Here is a 25,760-nt window from a genome sequence, read left to right as displayed (position 1 = left end):
GGGTTTAAAGAGAGGAAAGCGAAGGGAGAAACATTGTACTTAATTACAATATCAAAAATAAAGAGTAACAACAAAAAGCTGGAGCACTAAAATTAGGGGAGAATGTAATTCATCTAGTAAAATGCTCAAGTACCATGTAAAATACCTTGGTCTCAAACCACAGTAACAAGCACCACATACACTGGGTACCATGAGGATCTGAGCCATAGATTTCATGTCTATTATAAAATTGGAGAAGCAGTGAGTCTCTGCATTCTGTAAGTATCAAACAAGGTGGCTTGTGTACTACTCTGTTTTTCCTATCCTGGTCTTAAGTTTGACATTCTCTCAAATGTGTGTGTGTGTGGGAGGGTGTGCACGCATGTGTGTACTGAAACTCTCCTGACCAGCATTTGCAAGACAGTCTATTCTGCACATGGTGTAAATAAAAGCCCATAGAGGTAGATAGAAAAGTTGTCATTTTTTTTAATTTATGAAATATCATATTTGTCAATCATCCTATATATATATATGAGAGTTTACACATTTATTTATAGACATGAACTATAATGTCACAACACATAAAGCCCTAAATTCTTTCAGCTGTTATTGTTCTCCTCTGCCCTCCTCCCCATGGACTGTCTCTGCTCATCCATCCCCACAGCTAGCCTGCAGTGGAAGCATCATTTTTGTGAGTTTCATCATCAGCTACAGCTGGGACTTAATTTGTATATTTTTAATGGGGAAAGAAAAAAAAATAGACCTTCCAAGTTAGAAGTTTAAAAACCTTCGCATTTGGCTTTTCTTAATTAAATGTATAATTCATGAGACACTTAGTTTGAAGCCATTGGATTTTTAAATATTCTCTCCACCCTCTATGACATTTATCTGTTATTAATGGTGGTGATGCATTCTTTTTATGATGATTCAGCAGCACCATTAGTACAGAATGATAATTGGTCCTTTCTGGAGCATTCTTGTAGTTTTTCATTAACACCATCCTCTACAATTCTATTATTATTAGAAATGACAATTCTACAGCAAGCAATTGAAAACTATCTGCTGCTCTCTTAAGCATACAACAAATGACATTTCCCCAGGGGACAATTGTGTTTCAGACATAATTAGAAGCCTTATACATAATACCATGATAATTAAAATGCAAAGAAAAATATATGTATTCAAGGATAACCATTACATGAAGGGTAATTTTTATTAGAGAGAACTGTCTTTGATGAAAGAGACCAAAGCAATAAATATTGTGCCTCCCACCACAAAACTTTATTGGACTTCATAAGAGATCTCAAAAGTGGTGTTATGTTTCATGAAGCAAAAAAATAAATTATTATATAAAGAATCTGAAATACAGTACTTATGTTTAATGGATAACCTCCCTTGCTTTGGATATTTTGAAATAAGCACACTTTATTACAATTCTTTAAATCTTGCACAGTTCTTTAGGAATTAATTTGAGAACCTCTTGGGTAGTAAATTATGGGTACACTAACTCACTGGCAAAAATCTACCCTAAGAATAATAATTCCTTTATTGTGTCAAAGTATTTGATATTGTGTGGAGTAAGGTTATGATGCAATACTAAAAATACCCTGAAATGTTTGTCATCTATCCCTATTTGAGCACCTATGTGGTCTCCAAATGCTGCTTGGGAATCAGGATTTTATTAGATTTTTTTTTATTTACACACCTATTTTCTGGAACCATGGAAAAAGGATTTTCTGGGACCTACAAACAACCCCATAAAAGTAACCAGTATGGTTCCAGATAATTGCAGGATTGATTGTACACTGCAAACTCTACATAAAGAAGAAGTGAAAACACTTCTGGGAAAACTACAAGGCCAAGAAGGATGTGGAAGATTAGGAATATAAATGTATGAGGAATATACTTAATTATTTTGTCTCAGATCCTTATTCTGTAGAAGTATGCAGGAAAGTATTATTATATTATAATAATATAATAAAGCATTCAACAAAGAATGCTTTAAGTCATTTAAGAGGTATCTATTAAGATAAAAATATATTCTCATTTATACACAATGTGCATATGATGGTAATTGTGTTTTGTGTGCAGCATTTGGTGGTCATGAATGAAGAAGAATATTTTCACAGTGTCCTATGCTATTCTATCTTATTTTCTCTTCACTGTGAATATGTGGTGAATGCATGTGTACATATGTGTGGGTGTGTATGTAAATGCCAGTGATGAACATTGTGTATCATCTTTAATTGCTCCTTACTGTTTTTTATGAACAGGTTCAAACTGAACATGGAGCTCTAATTTGGGAAAAAATGGCTTGCCAAATGCCCTAAGAACCTTTTCTCTGCCTTATAGGAATGTGTTTTTAGGCATGTCTCTATGTCCAAGATTTTTCATGTGAGTGATGGTGATCTAAACTCAGGTCCTCATAGTAACACAGCAAACCCTTTACACATGAAACTATTTTCCTAGTCAACAATTTTCTATAAGAAAACTTGTTTCAAAATTGTGAATCATCATTACGTTGAAAAAAAAAACTGGGTTTTATAATGACAGCAGTCTATACCATGAAAGCTTTGTTTAATGTGTCTGAAAATAAGAAAAAAAAATCTATTCAGTACTGAAAGGAATATAATAGAGGAAGTAAGCAGTTGGGATATGAAGAGTGTTCCTGAGATACTGACATCTGAGCCAAGTAACCACCATCTTGGGTAGTCCAGCAATGCACCCTAGCAGAAGATCATTCCAGGTAGCTGGATAATGGTTTGCACCCTGAATAGAGCTATAAGATGGGGCATGGGATTCTTTCTTGAGCATCCAACTATTCCTTACTAAGTAGAAACTGCTATGTGTGACCCAGAGCAGGGGCTGGAATACACAAAGACCAAGGAAGACTAGAGTAAGAATTCCACCTACACAGCTTTTAAGGAGGCACTCAACCCTAATGGTTAATGCTTTCTGGGTGTAGCCATTTTGGAGAGGAATGTCCTCACTCCTATAAGTAATTTCTGTAAAATCCCTAATGAACTAATTGTTTCACCAGAATGAACTTCTGTAGAATTTTGCTTGGGCTCTTCTCTGGATTCTTGGTAAGAGGTAGTGATGCTCCATTATATCTCTTCCAGGAAAAAATGTAGCAACAGTGACACTTGCCAAATTGAACTTTGGTCATTTACAAAGAGTGGGGAAAGCCATATGCCTCTTGGTTGCAGCACTGTTCATGCATTTTAAACAGCAAAATCCACTGTCCTTGGTGAAATCCACATATGCCTTTTTATACATTATGGAGCACTAAATTCATACTTTGAGCTAGAATGAACCAAACACAGCCATCCAAGTTATGCAAAAGTATAAATAAATTGTTGTTTTGGTAGGATCCTTTGAGTACCAAATGTACAATTACAACCAAATTAACAACTTAAAAGCCATTGCTAAAGGTATAATAGTGAAATAGCTTCCTTGAAAATGTCAAATGAACTGAGATATAAAATTGGCTATGCTCAGTGCCAAATGTATAGCTGCCTTAATTAAACACTTTTCAATTTGACACAAACTACAGTCACTTGAAAAACATGAACCTCGATTGAGAAAATGCAACCAACCAGAATAGCCTTTGGGCAAGCCATTTTCTTGACTAACAGAAGGCCTTGCCCAGTTTGGGCTATGTTGCCCCTGGATAGGTGATCCTGGGTGCTATTGTCTTGGCTGAGCAAGATTTGAGGAACAAGTTATTAAGGTTTATCATGCCCCCAAGGTCTCTGTTTCAGTTTCTGCCTCCAGGTTCCTGCCTTTACTTCCCTCAGTGAAATATGTCCAGAAATATGCAAGCTAAACAAGCCTTTCCTCCTCAAATTACTTTTTGGCCAAGGTATGGTATCACAGTTATAGAACCTAAGTATTTTGACAAAAGTCGATACTCATCATTCTCCCCATTCACGTGACAGCAAGTAATATTTATATGTTGTATGTTATGAGTTCATCTCTCTAAATCAAATATTGCTACCTAGGCATTTGCTAGTCAAATGTCTCACCGTGTTATATTCATAAAGTGAGAGCTTAAGTGGGAAAGAAGGGGAGAACAGAGCTTTAGGACAGCTGTATTCATTAAAACATTGCTTGGCCCATTAGTTCCGGTTTCTCATTGGCCAATTCTTACGTCTTAATTTAACCCATTTTTTATTAATCTGTGCATTGCCAAATGACTATGGTTTTCCAGCAAGATTCTAACTGGTGTCCATCTCAGGCAGAGGAAACATGGCGTCTCTCACTCTGCCCTTCTTCCTTCCAGCATTCAGTTCTGTCTTCTCTGCCTACCTAAGTTCTGCCCTATCAGGCCCAAAGTAGTTTGTTTATTCTTTAACTAATGAAAGCAACACATGAACAGATGAACCTCCTCCACCAAAGAGCTCCAAGGAAATAAGATAATAGTGACCTGATGGTCAGGATGCTTTTTAAAGGATTTACTGGAGAAACATAGGCAGAGGGAAAAAAGCAAAAAAAAAAAAAAAAAAAAAAAAAGGCAAGAAAAAAAAGGAACCAAACTGTTCTTTGGCATTCCAGTTCTCCAGCTAGAACATTCTCTGAGGTGCTGCTTTGCAATCTATGCCTTTCCCGACCAAGTGCTGTATCCTGCTCTCATCATTTATTTGACATTTGGCAGTTCATGTGTACTAACAGGGCTTTCCAGATGCAGCAGAGCTGATATACATATGAATTTTCAGAGTTGGAGAAGCCTGCACAGGATCTTCATTTGATTAAGTTTGTCAAAATACCAGCATGGAGCCAGGGAAATTGGCACAAGGTCACACACTCCTAGACAAGAATGCATTTTTAAGTGCTTGCTGCTGGGAGAGTGAAATCATGTAGTCCTCAATGGAGTGACCCTGCATATGGCAACCGTACATACACCAAGGCAGGCATTATGCTCAAAAGTAGTTGGCAGAATAATTCCATATGTGTGTGTGTACTTATTTGTTTGGATTTTTTGCTTGTTTCAGAAAGAACATGAGTCTGTGCAGGTAGGGAGATGAGGGAGAACCTAGGAGAAATTGAGGAAGAGAAAAGAATATATTCAAACTGGGCATCGGTGGCGTATGCCTTTAATCCCAGCACTTAGGAGGTAGAGGCAGGCGAATCTATTTGAGTTCGAGGCAAGTCTAGTCTACAAGAGCTAGTTCCAGGACAGGTTCCAAAGCTACAGAGAAACCCTGTCTCGAAAGGAAAACAACAAAGAGACTATATTTAAAATATGCTGTACAAAATTCTCAAAAATAATAACATAAAAATCTTATTCCTAAGATTTTGCAGCTCCTTTTATGTTCTTGACCTCATTTTAGTGTTTCTATACCACTAAGAAACAACATCCAATTTCAACTTTAGTGTAAGAACGTAGACTCTGGAGCTATTCACAACTTTCTCATATGATCTCAATCCAAATCTTTAGGAAATTGTTTCCATTATAATTTCTACACACATACTGAAGATGGTGAGATATTATCTGTTGACCACAATCAATGGTCTAAGACCATTATCAGTCATCTCTATATTGTGGTCAACAGATGATATTCTTCTTATCGATAACAAAAATGGAAATCACAGAATGTGGGTTTTTCTTCTTCTCAATTTAATATATTCTGATCTCATTCAGGAAACAAAGCAAAATTAAATCAAAGGACTTAAAGTGTTTCAAAGTAGGATTTTTTATTTTCAATGACACTGCTAGGAATGATTTGGTATGTCTACACGGATGTTTCTCTTGTTCCTTCAATAAGCCATATGCAGTTCTAACATAGATCCTTGACATATATATTTGTCTAAATTTTCTTTTCATAAAACTCCTCTCTAATATGTTCATTTCTTTTCTAAAATGTCAATAAAGTTTTTTTAAACCTAAACAAGTTGTAGGAATTCCTACTATCTCCTATTCTCTGCTGCCTATTTTTCACCTTCTCGATAAATGTTGTGATTTGTATGAAAGTCTTTACAATTTGTGAAGCAAAAGGCTGCCTTTTTTCTCCATTGTTCCCAAGGAAAATGGAAAAATCAAAAGCACTAATTACATTTTAAAATATTTAGTGAGTGTTAGCATGCTCAATAACTTTGTGACATTATGAATATGATGTTAACATGTTACCTGTCTTTTGCATATTCAATGAGATTTAGAAAATTAACAAGATATACAAGCCATTATCTAAACTAACTAAAAGGTAGAGAAAGGAGACCATCCAAATTAACAGAATCAGAAATGAAAAGGGGCACATAGCAACAGACACTGAGGAAATTCAGAGATCATACTTTGAAAACTTGTACTTCACAAAATGAAATTAGAAAATATAAAAGAAATAGACAACTTTCTGGATATGTGCCACATACCTGGTGTGGGGGTCCTTCGTTCTGTGTTGTTTTTATTGGTTAATGAATAAAGAAGCTGTATTGGCCTGTTGATAGGGCAGAACTTAGATAGGCAGGGAAGACAGAACTGAATACTGGGAGGAAAAAAGGCAGAGCCAGGAGAAGCCATGGATTCTCTGTCTGAGACAGACGCTGGTTAGAATCTGGCCAGTATGCCACAGCCATGTGGCAATATACAGATTAATAGAAATGGGTTAAATTAAGATGTAAGAATTACCTAATAAGAAGTTAGAGCTAATGGGCCAAGCAGTGGTTTAATTAATACAATTTCTGTGTGGTTATTTCAGTTCTGGGTGGCTGGGACAAACAAGTGGGCCCTTTTCTACACATACCAAAACAAAATCAAGACCAGATAAACAATTTTAAAAAGAGCTGTAACTCCCAAGGAAATAGAAGCACTTGTTAAAGGCCTCTCAAAAAAAAAAAAAAAAAAAAAAAAAAAAAAAAAAAAAAAAAAAAAAAAAAAAATACCCAGGACCAAATGGATGTGTGGAATTCTACCAGAATATCAAAAAGGAGCTAATACCAATATTCAAATTGTTTAACACAAGAGAAACCAGAAGGAAGATTACCAATTTTTTATGAGTCCACAGTTATTCTGATACCCAAATCAAAAATGTTTCAAAGAGAATTACAGACCAATCTACCTCATCAACATTGATGCAAAAACATTAATAAAATAATTACAAATCAAATCCAAAATTGCATAGAAAAAGATCATCCAACAATGATCAAGGAGACTTCATCCCAGAGTTTAGCATATGAAAATCTGCCAATATAATCCACCATATAAATAAACTGAAAGAAAAAAAGCATGATTATCTCATTAAATGTTGAAAAAGGCTTTGACAAAATTCAACACCTCTACAGAAGAAAGGTCTTGGAGTGATCAGTAATATGAGGAACATACTGAAACACAACAAAAGGTCTTGAAGTGATCAGAAATACAAGAAACATACTAAAACATAATTAAAAAATGGTTAGTACAGAACCATTAACATCAAATTAAATGGAGAGAAACTCAAAAATATTTAACTAAAATCATGAACAAAACTTGGCTATTCACACTCTCCGTATCTAGCCATAGCACTAAGACAACAAAAGGTGATCAAAGAGATACTAATTGTGAAGGAAGTAGTCAAACTTTCACTATTTACAGATGATATGATAGTATACATAAGTGACCCTAAAAGTCTACCAGTCATTTCCTACAGCTGATATAAACCTTCAGTGATATGGTTGGATACAAGATTAACTCAAAAGCTCAGTAGCCCTCCTCCCTACAGTTGATAATGTGAGAAAGAAATCAAAGAATCAACACTTTCCAATATACAAATAATATAAAATATCTTGGTGTAACTGTAATCAGACAAGTGACAGAGCTATATTACTAGAACTTTAAGTCTTTTAAGAAAGAAATAGAAGACAATATCTGAAAATGAAAATATCTCAGATGCTCTTGAAGCAGTAGGATTAACGCAGTAATAAAAATGACAATTTACCCAAGTGCAATCTACAGTTTCAATGTAATTCCCATCAAGATCCCAACAGAATTCTTTAAAGAACTTAAAAGAACAATATTCAACTTCATATGGAAAAAAATCTTAGGATAACTAACACAATAAAGGAACTTCCAGAGGCATCACCAACCCTGACTTCAAGTTCTAATGTGTGTGTGTGTGTGTGTGTGTGTGTGAGCACATGCACACATGTGTGAATCCAGGTGAGGGTGTAGGTGCATGTTTGTATGCCATATGTATGTTTTATTACTATAGTAATAAAAATCATGGTATTGGCATAAAAACAAACAGATAGATCAATGGAATTGAACTGAAGAATCTGATGTAAATCCACACACATATTAATATCTGATTTTTAGCAAAGAAGACAAAATTATACAATGGAAAAAAGAAAGCATCTTCAACAGATGATATTGCTATAACTGGATGTCAACATGCAGAAGATTCCAAATAGAACCTTATCTTTCTCCATGCACAAAACTTAAATTCAACTGGGTCAAAGACATCAATATAAATCCAACCAAACTGAACCTGTTAGAAGAAAAAGTAAAAGTTAGCTTTGAACACATTGGCACAGGAGACAACTTCCTAAATATAACAAAAAATAACAAATGAGACCTCCTGAAACTGAAAAGCTCCTGTAAAGAGAGCCTTCATCTAGTAACTAATGGAAGAAGATGCGGAGATGCACAGTTAAGAACTGGGCCAAGCTCTGACATTCCTACTGAAGAGAGAAAAGAGAGATTGTATGAATCAGGAGGTCAAAATCAGGACAGGGGAACCCACAGAGACAGCTGACCTGAGCTTGTAGGAACTCATGGAGTCTAGACCATCAGCTACGGAGCCTACATAACCCTCTGAATGTGGATGATACTTGTGTAGTTTGGTCTGTCTGTTGATCTTCTAGCAGTGAAGGGACCTGCTCATGTTGCTTGAGCTGGCTTTTGGGAACCTCTTTCTCATGCTGGATTACCTTGCCCAGCCTTGATGTATGGTGAGGAGCTTTGTTCTGCCTCAACTTGGTGAGTCATATTGTTTTGTGATGACCATGGGAGGCCTGCCTATTTTAAATGAAGATGGAGGAGGAGTGGATAAAGAAGCAGGTAGATGGGAGGCAAGACAAGGGAATGGAAGGAGAGAAGGGAGGAGAAATGTGACCAGTATGTAAAAATAATGAAAAAAAATTAAAAATATAAAAAAAAAGAAATCCACTATGTAGCGAAATGTTATGGACTCATAATACTCCATTGTTTCTCTAGTGCTGGATTTACAAGTGTGCCTACAAAGATTGGTAAGAGGGATGTATCCCCATGTACCTGCAAGCTGTTCAGGGGTGATGATAGCAAAGAACTTGTGGGAGTGGCCGGTCCATGACTAGTCTAACTTATGACCTACTCCACAAGAAGGAGTACACACCAGACACTGACTACATGACCAATAACCAGAGGAGATCATCTCAGAGACCTAGGATAGAACTAACACAATTTGGGGAAAAAAAAGTGTCAATGAGATGATTCCTAAAGATATTCTGCTATACTCAAAGATCAGTGCCTAATCTAATTGCCATCAGAAGGTCATCATCTAGCAACTGATGGGAGCAGATGCAGAGACCCACAGTCAAATACTACACAAAGCCAGAGTAACCCACGGGAGAGGGAAGAAAGGATTATAGGAGTCAGAGTCGTCAAGGACACCACAAGAACATGGCCCACAAAATCAACTAAGCAAGGATTATAGGGACTCACAGAAATTGGGGTGATAAACACAGATTCTGAATGGGTTTGAGATAAGGCCTCTGGACTTATCTTATGGTTATGTAGATTGATGTTCTTGTGAGACTCCCAGTAATGGGAGTTGGGGCATGTCTCTGATGTTTTATTTGTGTTTGGAACACCTTCCCTCCTACTGGGTTGCCCTGTGTCCAGCCAAGACATGTGGATTTTTTCCAAGTCTTATTGTATCTTGTGAAGACATGTTCTTAGATTTCCCTGGGAGGCCTGTTCTTTTTTTTTTTTTAAAGGAAACCAAATATATTGATCTAGGAGAAAGGGAATATGGGGGTATGGACTAGGAGGAGTGGAAGAAGCAGAAACTGTGGTCAGGAACTATGAGAGAAAAATAAAAATTTTTATGATTAAAAAAAATGGGTGATGAATGCATTGTGAATTGTTTGACCAAATAAGAAAAAAACCATTTTTATTTGTTCCAGAAACAGAAAACATACCAACTAGGAGGAAGGGGTCATGAAAGTTTGGAATTTTTCTCAATGTAATTTTCTTCTCTCTCTCTCTCTCTCTCTCTCTCTCTCTCTCTCTCTCTCTCTCTATCTCTCCCCCCCTCACACACACACACACACAATGCTGTTTTGAGTCATTGAGTCATTCCTTGGAATGATTTTCAATTTAAGTTAAACTGTCAACTACTTTATGACAGCAACACAAATATTAGGCTCACAAAACACAAAACAGTGCTATTTTCTTCCCACAGGCACAGCTGATCTCAACCACTGGCACACAGTCAATGATTCTACCAGAGAAATGGGCCAGAAAAAAAAATAAATGACAGTTCCTTTAAAATAAACTAGAAATTCACAAATATTATGAAGGCAGAACTAAAAGGTTCATATCCCAAATTATAAGCAGATTCATCGTCTTCAATGGTGAAAACTATTATCTCATAGAAATGTTGATTTTTGATTTTTTTAAATGTGGCTAATTTCTTTATTCTTTCATTTTAAAATAAACTGTCCTGTTGATTCACAAGTCTTGATGTGAAGAGGACACCAGATCCCATTTTAGATGGTTATGAACCACTATGTGGTTGCTGGGGATTGAACTCAGAACCTCGGGAAGAGTAGTCAGTACTCTTAACCTCTGAGTCATCTTTCATTAAAGAACTGCTCAGTAGTAAAAAAATAAAATAAAATAAAAAATTGGCATCTTGAATTTTGCATGCAAATGTCTGGAATTAGAAAACACTATCCTGAGTGAGGTAACCTAGACCCCCCAAAATGAATATGGTATGTATTCATACATAAGTGGATACTCAAAGGACATTAAGTCTATAGTTCATGGTCCTAGAGAAGCTAAGTAATAAGGCGAACCCAAAGAAAAACATATTTAGACCCACCTGGGAATTAGAAACAGACGAGATCACTTGAAAATAGTGGAAGCATGGGTGTGGGGGGTTGATGGGGAAGAGTCTTCTGTTTTGTGTTAATTTAATTGGTTAAATAAAGAGACTGCCTTAGCCCTTTAATAGGACAGAAAATTAGGTAGGCAGAGTAGACTGAACAGAATGCTGGGAGAAAGAAGCTGAGTCAGGAGTCGTCATGATTCTCCCACCCAACACAGATGAAGGTTAAGATCTTCCCTGGTAAGCCATCTCGTGGGCTACACAGATTATTAGAAATGGGTTAGATCAATATGTAAGAGTTAGCCAATAAGAGGCTAGAACTAATGGGCCAAGCAGTGTTTAAAAGAATACAGTTTCCATGTAATTATTTCAGGGCATAAGCTAGCCATGCAGTCTGCTGGGTGCCGGGGACGCAGCCCCACTGCTTGTATTACTACAGGGATTAGAAGGAATGGGAGAAAGGGAAAAGGAGAAGAGAAGGGGAGGGTTGAGGAGAACTTAAGGGAATGAGATAGTCGAGATGGAGGAAGGACAGATATGAGAGCAAGGAAAGAGATTGAGGGAGTCATTTTGGGGTTTGCAAAAAACCTGGCTCTAGAAAAATTCCCAGGAATCCACAAGGGTAACCCCAGCTAAGACCCTAAGCAATAGAGGAGAGGGGGCTCAAACTGTCCTTGCCCTGTAGTCAGACTGATGATTATCTTAAATATCACCATAAAATCTTTGTACAACAGCAGATGGAAACAGAGGCAGAGAATCACATCAGAGCACTGGACTGAGCTCCTAAGGTCCATTTGAAGAGTGGAGGGAGTGAGAATATGAGCAAGGAGGTCAAGACCATAAAGGGTTCACCCACTGAGACAGTTTGCCTGAGCTAATTGGAGCTCACCAACTCCAGCTGGACTGGGAGTGAACAAGCATGGGAACAAACTGAATATGGTTGACAGTTAAGGCAGACTGAGGGGCCATTGACAGTGGCACTGGGATTTGTCTCTACTATGTGTACTGGCTTTTTGGGATCCTGTTCTCTTTAGATGTATACCTTGTTCAACCTAGATGTAGTGGGGAGGGCCTTGGACTTTCCACAGATATAGGTGCCTTGCCCTCTTTTAAGATTGGAGAGGGGAGGGAGGACCATTTGTAGAGGGCTTGGAGGAGAGTAGGCAGTGGGAATTTCGATTGGTATTTTAAAGTAATAAAATAATAGTAATAACAATAATGATAAAATAAAATGCCCTAGGATGAATTAACAGAAACCTGCTGATGGGTACTTAAAAATACTATCTATTAGTGACACACACCTTTAATCTCAACACGTGGGAGGCAGAGGCAAGCAGATCTCTGTGAGTTCAAAGCTAGTCTGGTCTATAGATGGAGTTCCAGGACATACTGTAAAGCTACAGAGAAATCCTGTCTCAAAACAAAACAAAAACAAAAACAAAAACAATCAAACAATGAGAAATGATCTATTTTTTATATATTATGAGACATAGAGAGATTTAGATACTTATATGGGTATACTTATGTATATATGTACATACATACACACATATAAACATATATACTTATCTTGATCTCAAAATATATAAATAAACATATGTTTAGAGAGAGAGAATGAACATATAGGCTATGTCATTTTGCCATTATGTCCATGACCCCAAACCAGCTCTTTATCTCTAAACATGTATTATCTCAGGAATATGTTTCAGAAACAAGAAACTTGCTGATACAGATATCATAAGATTAAATGAGACTGAATACTAAGATTATATATAAAATATTAAGATTAATAAAAATCACTCCTGATTTTATTAAAATGTTATATACTAAAATGATAGGTTATATCATAATTATTTTTTTATATGCACAGGGGATGCTTTTCCATTTCACGAGCCCATTCTTTGTGAGAATAGCTTCAGCCTCCCTAAAATTCTCCCCTTTTCCCCCAGAGGGACAGCATCTCTATACTTTTGGTTACTGCTAAATTTGGGAAGAAAACATTCACAAAACATCAGTATGAGAGGTCAGTTTTCTTCTATTCATGTGAAAGGAATAATAACTTCTTAATCCTATCTGTTTAGTTGTAGGAATATCATAATTTATGTTCTATTGTTGTTATAGTGACATGTTATGCTGGATTATATTGTCATATCAGGTTAAATTCTTATGTTATATTATGCTGTGTTGTAATGCTATATTACAGGAAGAAAATTCTCCCATGGGGATTCTTAAATATTGTCTTCTCCATTCTCATAAAGACTCAAAAACAAATCAAAGTACTAATCCACCAAAGTTTACACTGTGGAACCAATGAGTTTATTGTGCCCACTCAAGGAGTTTGATTGTGAGTTTGTGGACAGGAGTAATGGTGGCCTCAAAGTAATTGTACAGGAAGGTCTACACCCAATGTAAAATGCAGTGTACATGATGGCTACTGCATAGCAATGTAGGTAGAGTCTCATTCTATTAACCTCCCAAGATTATGTAATGTATCACTATGGGTATAACCTCAGTCCAGGCCATGTGCAATGAAGGCAAAGTTGCACATAAATGTTTAGGAATGTTAACTGCTATATCAGATAAAATTCCAATAGGCTGTCACAAGCCCTTCCTTTCATGAAGTAATGTCAACAGTTCAGCCTTCATGATCTGTGGCAAACAGGCACAGCTAATCTCATGAAGATCAGAGCTGTTCTGGCTGAATGACTATATTCTATAACACTTACATTGTTGATATGTCATGCTATTAGTCAGCATTTATATGGAAACTCCATGGGATGGAGGAAGGTCATTGGTTAATTAATAAAGAAACTGCTTGGCCCTGATAGGACAGAAAATTAGGTAGGCGGAGTAGACAGAACAGAATGCTGGGAGAAAGAAACCAAGTCAGGCAGTTGCCATGATTCTCCCACTCTATACAGATGCAGGTTAAGATCTTCCATGGTAAGCCACCTCGTGGGCTACACAGATTATTAGAAATAGGTTAGATCACTATGTAAGATCTAGCCAATAAGAGGCTGGAACTAATGGGCTAGGCGACGTTTAAAAGAATACAGTTCCGTGTAATTATTTTGGGTAAAGCTAGCCAGGTGGCGGGATATAGCCCGCTGCTCCTCATACAACAGAGTGGCACACAACAGAGTGGCCTGTCGCTCCATCAACATCCATAAATTCTTTTTCACATCTTGTTTTGGGGCACAGACACTTTTTTGACAGAAAGTCTTATAGAACTCAAAAACATTAAGTATTTCTTAGAATGTTTCTTTATAAAACATATTTAAATATATTTCAAATACTTCTATTGTTAAAAGATGATTTGAATATATTTTTGTGAACATACTAGAGGAACAATAAAAGACACTCATAGGCTAATGATATCAAAATTATTATGACTTTTCCCTTTATGTAGAAAGACTTTTTGCACACACTGTACTAGATGTGTATGGACAGAAAGGCACAGAACTAACTTGTACATAATTTGTTGAAAAACCAGCAGCCTTTATGACCTGCTGTCATTATGGAGTCTATAACTGATTTCTAAGAGAAGCAATATTGATATCAGCACATAAGAATTAGAATTATGTTGACTCATGGAAATAGACACACACACAAAATAAATAAATAAATAAGATAAATATTTTATATTACTTGAAAAAATGTGCCAGGAGGTAGTGGCACATGCTTTTAATTCTAGCATATGGCAGGTAGAAGCAGGTGGATAACTGTGAGTTCGAGACCTACTAATCTACAGAATGAGTTTCATGATAGCCCAAGACTAATTCACAGAGAAACCCTTTCTCAAAAAAGAGAGAAGAAGAAGAAGAAGAAGAAGAAGAAGAAGGAGGAGGAGGAGGAGGAGGAGGAGGAGGAAAAAGAAGAGGAATGAATGAATATAAAAGTGCCACATCTCAGCACAACTAACAAACCTTTTTGGCAAAGTAGCAGATAAAAGTCAATAACTTAAAAGTAGAGAAAACAATACCAATGGGGAAAAATTGCAAACAAATAGCAGACACTTAGGAAAACTCAAGGAAATAAAAAGCTCTTAATGAAAGTATGACCCTGAAGAAATATATAGCAAAAGCCATGAGAAGACACAAAGATATATTATGTTCTACTTCAAAGACTATTATTCCATCAAACCTTTTGTCAAAGAGATAAATTTACTTTTGATCAATGATAAAATTTTCCAGGAGGAAATTGTTATGCTACCCAGAAATCATCATTGTCAGATATCCATGGAATGATTCTGATCATTGCCCATGGAAATAGGCAAACTTGCATTCACTCTCATCCAAGAGTCTTGTTCCTTACAAAGTTCTTACTTTAATGTATTCAGTGTTATCCACTGATTTAGTTTCATAGGACTCATTACATGGCAGTAAGGCCTTTTTGTTTTAAAAGACTGTTTTTACTTTAGTGTGTGTGTGTGTGTGTGTGTGTGTGTGGTTTACTCACAATTATTTTTCATTTATATCATCAATGATTAAACCAAGACTGAAAAATTTTCAACACTGCCAGGAATCTTTGAATGTAGTCAAAGTACCAAAGGACCTAGTGTTTCCTTATTTTTCAATACCAGACATTGTTACAAGAATAGAATTTTCCATAAGGTCAAGAAAGAAAAAAAGACACTATCCAAAACATAAGAAATGATTGTGTGCACTTACAAGAATATAACTTGATGCTGAGACAGCATTGTGCACATAGCAACTCTCTAACACCTTAGGTGAACATAATGCCATATTTGTTAGGAGTGAGGAAAAATATATTGTTAGCTTCTAATTAGGTTTCTTTGCTTTTTGTGCTGGCACATCACAAAGGTGATATAAATGAAAATAATAATAAAATATTTTAAAAACTTATAAAGAAGATTTAGTTTAACATTAGAAGCACAAATTTGCCTTTTATCTTAAAAGAATATGTTTGATCTTTTTAAGAACTCGTTTTTGTATGGAAGCTAATATGAATAGGCAGTATGAATGTCTGTGATGCTTCCATGGGACCATTTCCAGTAGACTCTGCTTAAAACCTTTTAGCTTAAACTATAAAAAATGAAATAATTGTAATTTTCATTTTTATTAAGGTACATTACATAAGTCAAATTAATTTAGATATAAGACACTGTTAATATTGTTTGCCTAATTCTATGTAAGAAGAAGCTGAATTTCAGAGTTCATTGACATATACATTGTCCTGAGTGATGGGTCATAGCATCATATCATCTACTCAGTTCTATAGCAGGCCCAACACCAGCACTGTTTAGAGCTCCCAGCATCATCTTGTTAGGGACATATTTGTCCAGTGGCTAAAAGAAGAGATTTGTTTTGCTTTGCTGTGTTTTGTTTATTTTTTTTAAGAAAGAGTTTCTCTGTTAGCTTATGAAGCCTGTCCTGTAACTTGCTCTGTAGGCTAGCCTCACACTCAGATATATCTACCTGTCTCTGCCTCCATCGTGCTGGGATTAAAAGTATGAGCCACCACTGCCCAGATATGAAGAGCATTTTAAATATAAAAACATTAGATTACAGGACTGTCTAGATGGCTGGTGAACTTCCTGGAGCTTTCTCAGATCCTATGAATGTAGGTGAAATGTCAGTTATTCTAGGATGTTGTGTGCCTCCTTTACCTTCTGATGGAGCCCAAGGATTGGCTGACACAAACTACCCACAACATACCTCCAAAATGTGGTGGTGGGCCACAGAGGAGCACCACACCTTGACCTTCTCGGACGGACACTGTGCTTCTGGTTTTGGTTTCAAAGTCTTCAATATCTTAGAAAACAAAGAAAACAGGTTTAGAATCCCTTACTTTTCAGAGTTTCATAAAAATCTGGATGTCTTAAACGAAACTTATTTTGATTGTTATAAGTAGCACTTGGTTGCCAAACATAACCACATGGTAATACCCTACTGCTAAAGACACCCCTCACTTTTCTTACAGGACGTAGAGAAATCAACCTTGACCTGACTACAAAATACTTCTTCCTCCCACAAAGCTTATGTGGTGCCAGGGTTTACTATGAAGATGGTTAAGGGAGAAAAGACATCAGTGGTCTCACAAGATGCTAGTTCTACATGCTAAAATACTGACCTCCCTGGTAAAATGTACTGAATTGGTACAATACTGAAAATGTACTTATTTGCATGTCAATTGGATATGAGGGGGCATTTCATACCAGGTAAATAAATCTGATCAAAAAACATATCTGGAGAGATCATGGGCCTTAATGGAGAAACCTACTGTTTTTGCTTTGAGAAACACTCATGATGTCAAACTGTCTTCTAAACATTTCTTGATAGCATAGCCTTGTGTTTCTTTCAGTTTTGGCCAAAGAAGCATCTTTGGTAATGGGTAGTAGTTAATGCAGAAACTCATACCTGGTTTGAGTGCCAAGTATAAATAACTCGAAACACTCAGTTGTGGGTGCATCATATATCAACCTTCCCACACTGAGCTCTGGCATCTTCATGTTATAGAGGTGGAAGAGATCTAAGACATAAATACTTCTTGGTACTTGATATAACATGTCTATTACACATCAAATCACAGCACCATGCTTACCTACACAAAATCAAACTAGTCAAAAGTCCAGCATGAAGCAGGAATTACAGGTAATTGATGCTGCTGAGGAAGGAAGAATCACTCTGCTTTCAGGATGTGATACTGGGAGTTGGCTCAAGTCCAAGTGGTGGCCACATACCCATGTGCCTATGCACAGCCGTAACTGCACTCTATGTATTATTAATGAAAAATAATGAAATAAAATGAAGCTTAGTCGGAGATGGACTGGGGGCTCTCTAGGAGGAGGTTGGCATTGGAAATGATGGATGGATATGATCACTACATGTTGTATAAATATATGGCACATTAAAAATGAGTTTAATTATTTTTAAAGCAGGTTGTATGGATCAAAACTGCAAGTTCTATTGTGCTTGAGGCATTTATTGAGTGATCTCTTTATTACTGTAATTTAACCTTTTACCTTCAGACATCCTTCAAAGGAAATGAAGAAAGCACAGACCTAATATAGCATATGAGCACCAAGCTTGGCTATGTCAGGGAAGGGAGACTATTCCTTCCATAAATAAAAATAAATGAGACTAAAGTTCTAGATGTACAGACTTCATAGTGCAAAGAAGTCACTTCTGCTGTCATTCAGCAGACAATTTGGGTTCTGAAATTAATATTCATATGGACTATACTAATATAAAAGAATATTTCTTTAAAAGTAATAATAAATCATCTTAGAAATCATACCCGCTTCAATTAATCAGAACGAAGCTATCAGCTCAGAGCAGATTGATTTGGAAAGTACATAAAGTATGCATGGTAGTGTGTACCTGTAATTTCAAAACCAAGAAGACATTTAAAGGAGAATCACAAGATAGACTTAGCTGCCTAAAACACATTGCTTAATGTCATATTGTTAAACAACAGGAGAGAGACATATTTCTGAATAAATGTATAGTACTACTGAATTGCAAAAGAAATACAATAAGAACATACATATGATATATAAGCAACTTAATAAACTGTTACAAAGTAATCATATAAAAGGGATATTTTAAAAATCTGTCATATTGTTTATACTAGAAGATTATCTGAGGTATGTCAGTTCCTTCATGAACATTTTGTAATCCCTGTGTACTTTACATTAGAGTATGTTTTAAGGTTCTTTAAAGTCCCACTATAGTATGATCTGAAAAGTTATACATATTATAACAAAGAAGATGCTATATTAGTGGCATGTTGTCTTTGGAACATCTCATCCATGGACAGGGGAAATATACAGTATAGATGTGTAAGAAGAGGATTTATAACAAATAAATTACTTAAAGCTATATTAACAAATATGGAGTGACACTATAATTTTTAATATGAAGCACTTAGCAAATATGTCTCTAGATTTAAATAGTGAAAACATGAACTGTTCAGAGGTGGAGTAACAATAGATAAGAGGAAGTAATAAGAGAAAGATAAAAAGACAAGAGAAAATATGGAATGAGCAATGAAGATGTAAAAAAAAAAGTTTAGACAGAAATTGTTCATCGTATGTGATATTGGGAAAACAAATTTAGTGACATTTTCAGACAAAACCAATTGTAGATAAGGGCTTGTGGTTCAGAGGCATACAATTCAACTTTTCAGAGCAAGCTGGAAACAAGAGGGAAGATTTAGGAAGAACATGGAAGGCGTTGGAGAACTCTACTATTAGTTTGTTGGCTAAGCTAGAAAAGCTATCAAAGGGCATGTGGAAGGACAGCCTTTGTAAGAAAATGGAATCAGGAGAAGTGATCTGGGTGTGGATATAAAATGGACTACAGAGTATTCACTGAATAGAATAAAAACTTTGGATAGTCCAAAACTCCAGATGAAACTGGAAAGAGAATATTTGCTGGTTTATTTGCGAGGATAGAAAATGCAAGAAACATTTGTAGCGTTTGCGTGTCCGGTCGGTACGATGAATAACCAGACCAGCTCAAGAACAACAATTATATTTTTTAATACTTGAAAAAGGGGGAAAGTCACGCTAACCAAGTGAGAGGTCCGAAATCCAAAATGGTCCAGCGAGCACAGCACGGAGAGAGCGCGTGCAAGCGTGGGCACCTTTCTCCCCTGCTTTTCTACCTGGGCTCCAGGCCGCCACACCCTAGCCAGTTGTAATTGGCTGAGCTTCCCCATCAAACATTATCTAGTTAGCACTTTTGCAGTGGAACTACATTACTTCCCAAATAAATATCCGTTTTGGTTTTCAGAATGTGAAGTCCTGGGTCCAGAGAAAGAGATACATGAGACATGTTATGTGATTAGTAACGCATCTGTTCTTGACGTTTTAACATTCATGCATGTGCAGGTGGGCAAGCATGAGGGTGAGCGTACACATGGAGACGAGAGGTCACAATCAAGTGTCACTCTCCAGACACTATCTCTCATCAACCTATAGCTCACCTGGGTCAAGTTTAGCTGGCCAGTAATTCCCAGGAGCCTATCTCCTATCCAGGGATGGGATTATGAGTTATCAGTTCCGGCTTTACTTACAGGGTTTCTGGTGAAGAACCTCAGGCCTCACACTCACAGTCACAAGGCAAATATCTTAGCCATCCTCTCCAGCACCTGTTTCATACTGTTTGAAATGAAAAATTTCCCCAAGATGTAATTTGTTTATCCCCATAATTGGACCTGTTTCTCCATTTGCTCTTAATCAACAGTCATTAGTTGTTTACGACCAGAGGATCTGGCAAGGCTGGCATGCTATTTGTGCAGTGTTATTTAATCAAATCCATTCCATTTCCTTTTTGGTTATAGAAAAACTGAGAGATATTCATGTATGTTGGTGCCATCAATACAAATTAATATGATTAGGGTCACAGTTCAGTGGTAAACACTTGACAAGCATACAAGAATGTTGGGTTCAAATTTCAGCACTGATAAAAGAAAGCTATTGACTTAAACTGTGTTCTTTGAGATTTGGCTTTGTATTCCTTTAAATAAAATCTTACTTAACTATATTTCAAAATTAACAGTCAATAGATAGACCTATTGTTTCTATTTCTTATAGCCCCAAAAGGTGGTTAATCTGAATATTTTTATCCCCCTTTACTATTATATTTGAAAGAGATCATTAAATGATCATTCATTTTTAGTGGTCACAGGAAGAAAAACCCTGTCAATGTAAGTGATGAGAAACTGAAGGGCGGTGTGATATTAGGACACTTTGGATTGAATGCCTCTAGTGTCAAATTGTCAGCCTCTTAAACACAGAAACATGGGTCAGGTTTTTAGGGTTAATCAGAATTCATTATGACCATGATGAGAAGACCCCTCATTTCTTAACCATTACTTTTCAATTCCAGGTAAATGTCATCCATTGGTAACATAATTTTTCTGAGATCTTGGTGATTACAACAGGGTTCCTATTAGCAGCACAGGAAAATCAGCTTCTCTCAAAAAGTCGCACAAACCCTGCGAGCTATCAAAACGCAGTTGTTGCAAAATGTCACTAGTTCATCGGTTTCAATTCATAATTCTGATATTAAAACTGTTTAGTAGCACATAGATCATAATCAAGACATAATTATTCACACTAGGTGCCCCTGACAGGAATATCCTTTATCAGGATCTATTTTTCTGTATCTAGTCTGTGTTTCATATATCTTTCTACCATCTAAAATCACAACTTAGTGGAGATAAAACTTGCAGCAAAAGCCAATGAATTTATGTAGCAATAAGAGCATCCAAAAATATTTTCTTTTCTATATAATACCGTTAAAATGTTTACATGTCTCTCTCTCCAATTTCTATTTTTACCCTATCATTTTTTTTTTCTTTTTGCTTAAGAGAAAAATAGCATGCTGTGAGATTCTTCCCTGAGATCGTCTTGAATTCTTTAACATTTTGAGATATTCCCATAAACCACAAAGGTGACCTGTACAGGCTGTCCTTGTGTTCAGGGTTTAAGTCCTGCAGTGCTGGTTGCTGTTAAAGACCTCAATTGTTGAGGTTGCTTTCATTAAGCTATTCTGATGACCATAGCTTACAGGGCCCTGTGGTTTTATTGCCTTATTTTTTTTTGGTGGAAGTTTTTGGCAGAAACATAAGCAAAAATGCAGTCACAAACAAGGCTCTGTTCCAAAGGCCAGCAGGATGTGCCCGAGACTGGCCCATAAAATGAGCTTTAAAGAATTACTGGGCCATATGCTCTCTCATAGAACCACCATGGTACAGTAGAGGGACAAGAGATTTAAAAAAAAATCCTTAAAATGAAGTCCATGCAATGTTAAGTATTCCAACATTCAATTGTAAAGAGAATACATCTTTGCAGCTGTCACATGTAGGAATGCATCTCAGCTTAATTAAAGCAAGAAACGGTGCCTTTGATGCCAAGTCCTGAGGATCACATTCAGAAGATGCGGTGGCTGTGCCAGCTTCTGACACCAAAGGGGGCCAATGACTTGCCAACTCTCATAAGCTTGAAGGAAGGGAATGAGTACCTAGGGCCCATCAGCCAGATAACACTTAAACTTTTGAGGATAAGGGAAACTACATTTTCACCAGAAAAGAAAAATGTCCACTTGGGTTGCAAAACAGTACATGTTATTGTTGAAAATCTGATTAACATGTCTTCACCATTTAAGATGGGGAAAAATCATTTAATTTAACACTTTAAGTGTTTCTCTTATTTTTCTCTCTTATTCATAGATCAAGGATAGCTACCATGGACCACAAACCCTTATGAGAACAGTCAATGAACCCTCATAACTGCCTGTAATGCATTTGAAACTGGCTCACACACTGAGCTGAGAAGGAAGCTGAGGCTGAAAGGCTCATTGGTTGCTAGGTGTCAGGTCAAAATTGCAAGAATGTGCTTTCTGAACTCATGCTCTGAACACATGATATTCTGTGCTGCCGCTGCAGATGTCAGGTGGGGTCTCTCTGTTATGACATTAAGGTAACTTACCCTGACAGTCCATGCCCAAACCAACCAACCAAACAAACAAAGGCAAAAGTCTTTGATGAATTTATGTAAATTCCACAGTGGAGACTAAAGGTGTTCTGACTTTTCTGGATCCTTGTCTGTTTCTTGGTTTAACTCTATGTTCACATCAATGCAAAAGTGAACTCTGACCTTATTTATTTTGATCTACCTAAAAATACAAAGCCCCTGGGGTAGCAAGAAAAATCCTTCTTAACATGTTCTGGGGCTACACCATTCTTCCTTTTTTATCAAGATGAAATTCAAACATTTTACCATGAACTATAATAAAGGTGTGTATCCCATTAGCCACACTGCCTGTTGCTTATGCCTATTCTTTCTTCAACAACCCTCCACCCTCATTACTGTCCTTTGAGGAAGAGATTCACTCTTCCCTCTAAAAACTGAACTAAAATAAATCAAATCATTTACTTCAACTCCTTCGATCAATGAGAAATTAGAAAATATGTACTGCTTTTCCGAAGGATACAAGGAAATAACAAATTATTTCCAAATACTAATGCATTAAAATATCTGTATTTGAAAACCAGACTAAATGTCCTCTCACTAAGCTTTCCTCCAGACACAGACTCTGCAATCTGCTCCCAAACCTGAGGCATTGCTCAGTTTGTCTCTTGCTCCATGCCTTAAAAGCAATTTCAATTACTTGTCTTTTTGAAGCCATTAGATCTGACTTTAAGCACTGAAATTTATTTTCTCTAGCCCCTTGCTTCTCAGCAATCAAATACTATTTCCCCTCTTTGAGAATCCATCTGAAGAAGTTTCAGTGTGAAGTGTGCACTGGAGTAAACAGGACTCCAGAGCACTCTCAACTTCATCCTGCAGCTCCCCAGGTTGAAGATGAGTGTTTTGTTTTGGCCTAAGGCAAAAACATTGTGCTGAGCGCTGAAATGCAGATACCTTACCCAGCAAAACTCAAGTGCTCAAAGACACCAAGAAAAGTCTCCTAGTTCTGTATTGCTTCCAAAGAACTACCAAGTATAAATGCAAGGACCTTTTAGAATTAAGAATGAAAAAAAAAAACTATCTAAAAATTTCAAGACTGAATTCATATTTCTCGAACTTCTATTTCTTTCCTCTATTTTTTGAGTGGTTTGAATAGGAAGAAGATCTTAGTTGTATTATTAATTTTCTCAGACTTTTATTAAGTGGCATACGAAAATATCTCGCTTAGCCCAGTTTCATTTTCTGCTCTCATTCTCTGGATGCTCTATACGCAGTTCCATTGTTTCTGATATTATTGTGTTTCCTAGCTTAACTCAGTAACATAACATGACATAACCTAATAAAGTGCAATGCTATTGTCAAATCCTGTAAAAGAAGCAATAGCTAAAACTTGATATTAGACACAAATCTGGAATGCTAATATCCTAGTAGGAAGTAAGAGCCTATTTTAAGAGCTTCTGGTGTCAAATCCATTTAGAATCCCAACTAAAATTTGATTCCATTTTTTGTTAATGTAAAAGTATTTCTATTAAAATTCATAAATAAGAGAGCCACAAGATGGCTCAGTGAGTAAGAGTATTTGCTACCAAGTTGACAACCTGTGTTTGATCCCTTGGGCCTGATAGGAAGATGGAATAGATTCCCACAGGTTGTCCTCTAATCTCCACGTCCATACTGCAGTATGCACACACCACCCCCGAAACCCACACCCACACCCACCCACCCGCACAAGTTAAGATATAAAATCAAAATAAGTAACTTATGAATAAGCATAGGGCCAAGTGAGCATTTTTTTGCCAATGATAAATTGCCAGAAAACTATTTTCTGTGGCATTTAATTTAAGTAAATAAAAAATAATTGGAGGAGGTCAATATTTTCTTATCTTATCAGTCCAGAATCTAGGTTTTCAAAAAGATACGGATTTAGTAAATAGAACAAGTAAACACATGTGAAGTAACTAAGACCTCTATTATGATACAGATGAAGAACTTACTATAATAAATTCATTTATCTCATGAATAATGACAAAAACAGTTATACCCATGGAAAAGGAGGTGGGGAAGAAGGCAAGCCTTACACCTGATCCATAAGTTTGAGTATCCTCTACAATTAAAACCAGATGAGAGGCGACAGAGATGATTCCATGATTAGGAGTGCTATTTGTTCACCCAGAATACTCAAACTCAGTTCCCAGCACCCAATTCAGGCAGCTGTCATTGACCTATAACTCTGGTTCCAGGGAATTGATTAGCTTCTTCTGACCTCTGTGAACACTCCCATACATGTGGCATATGCACAAAAGAGTAAATAAAATTTAAATGCATCTGAAGTAAACTAGATGAGAAGAACTAAAAGGAATGAGGGTGTGAAGTAGGTTTGGTAGTTTATGATAAGTGGCTATGCCATTTTGTTTAAAACCTTAGTATACAGTTTCTGGGATTCTGAATGGAAAACAATATATGTATATATTTATAGGCATACAAAGTAGATCAAATACTATAATGATCAGGGCATAAGTTTAGAACCACATAATTCTTTCAAATACTAACTTTGCTACGTAAGGTAACAACCATTTCATAAATCTCTACTTCATTTTTCTCCACTTTTAAAATTGAGTAAATGTTAATGAAGATCTCGTGTTGCAAGGAACTGCTTTGTTGTAATAGAAGCGGCAGGGCTGCGTCCCCAGCACCCCGGCCTCCTGCTAGCTTATACCCCAAAATAATTACACGGACACTGTATTCTGTTAAACACTGCTTGGCCCATTTCTATCTAGCCTCTTCTAGGCTAATTCTCACATATTAATTTAGCCCATTTCTAATCACCTGTGTAGCACCGTTAGGTGCGATTACCGGAAAGATTCTAGCCTATGTCCATCCTGGGTCGGAGCTTCATCGCGTGTGCCCCCGAGAGCTGAGCTATGGCATCTCTGAGCTCACTTCCTCTTCCTCCCAGCATTCTGTTCTGTTTACTCCTCCCACCTATGTTTTAACCTATGGAGCCAAGCAGTTTCTTTATTACTTAACCAATGACCTTCTTCCATCACTGCTTGTTTGTCCTGGCCACCCAGAACTGAAATAATCACACAGAAACTATATTAATTAAATCACAGTTTGGCCAATTAGCTCTAGCTTCTTATTGGCTAATTCTTACATCTTAATTTAACCCATTTCTATTAATCTGTGTATTGCCACATGGCAGTGGCTTATGGGCTAAAGTTCCAGCATGTCTATCTCTAGTGGCAGTTCTATGGTGTTCCACTGACTCTTTTCTT

At 36.7% G+C, this 25,760-nt stretch overlaps 1 protein-coding gene across 1 annotated transcript in view; it reads right to left on the bottom strand.

Annotated features, from left to right (window-relative positions):
* LOC126506075 (contactin-6) overlaps nucleotides 1-25,760 on the bottom strand; it is a 340,519-nt gene that overhangs the window by 134,235 nt on the left and 180,524 nt on the right. The window contains exon 5 of the mRNA XM_050149362.1: nucleotides 16,721-16,816. Within this exon, the coding sequence (XP_050005319.1) occupies nucleotides 16,721-16,816 (96 nt within the window). The remainder of the gene's footprint in view (nucleotides 1-16,720; nucleotides 16,817-25,760) is intronic.

Source organism: Alexandromys fortis, unplaced genomic scaffold (assembly GCF_014885135.2).
Source record: "Alexandromys fortis isolate MF-2015 unplaced genomic scaffold, M_Fortis_MF-2015_v1.1 scaffold_48, whole genome shotgun sequence".
NCBI classification, from domain to species: Eukaryota; Metazoa; Chordata; class Mammalia; order Rodentia; family Cricetidae; genus Alexandromys; species Alexandromys fortis.
This window is presented reverse-complemented; position numbering and strand designations above follow the sequence as displayed.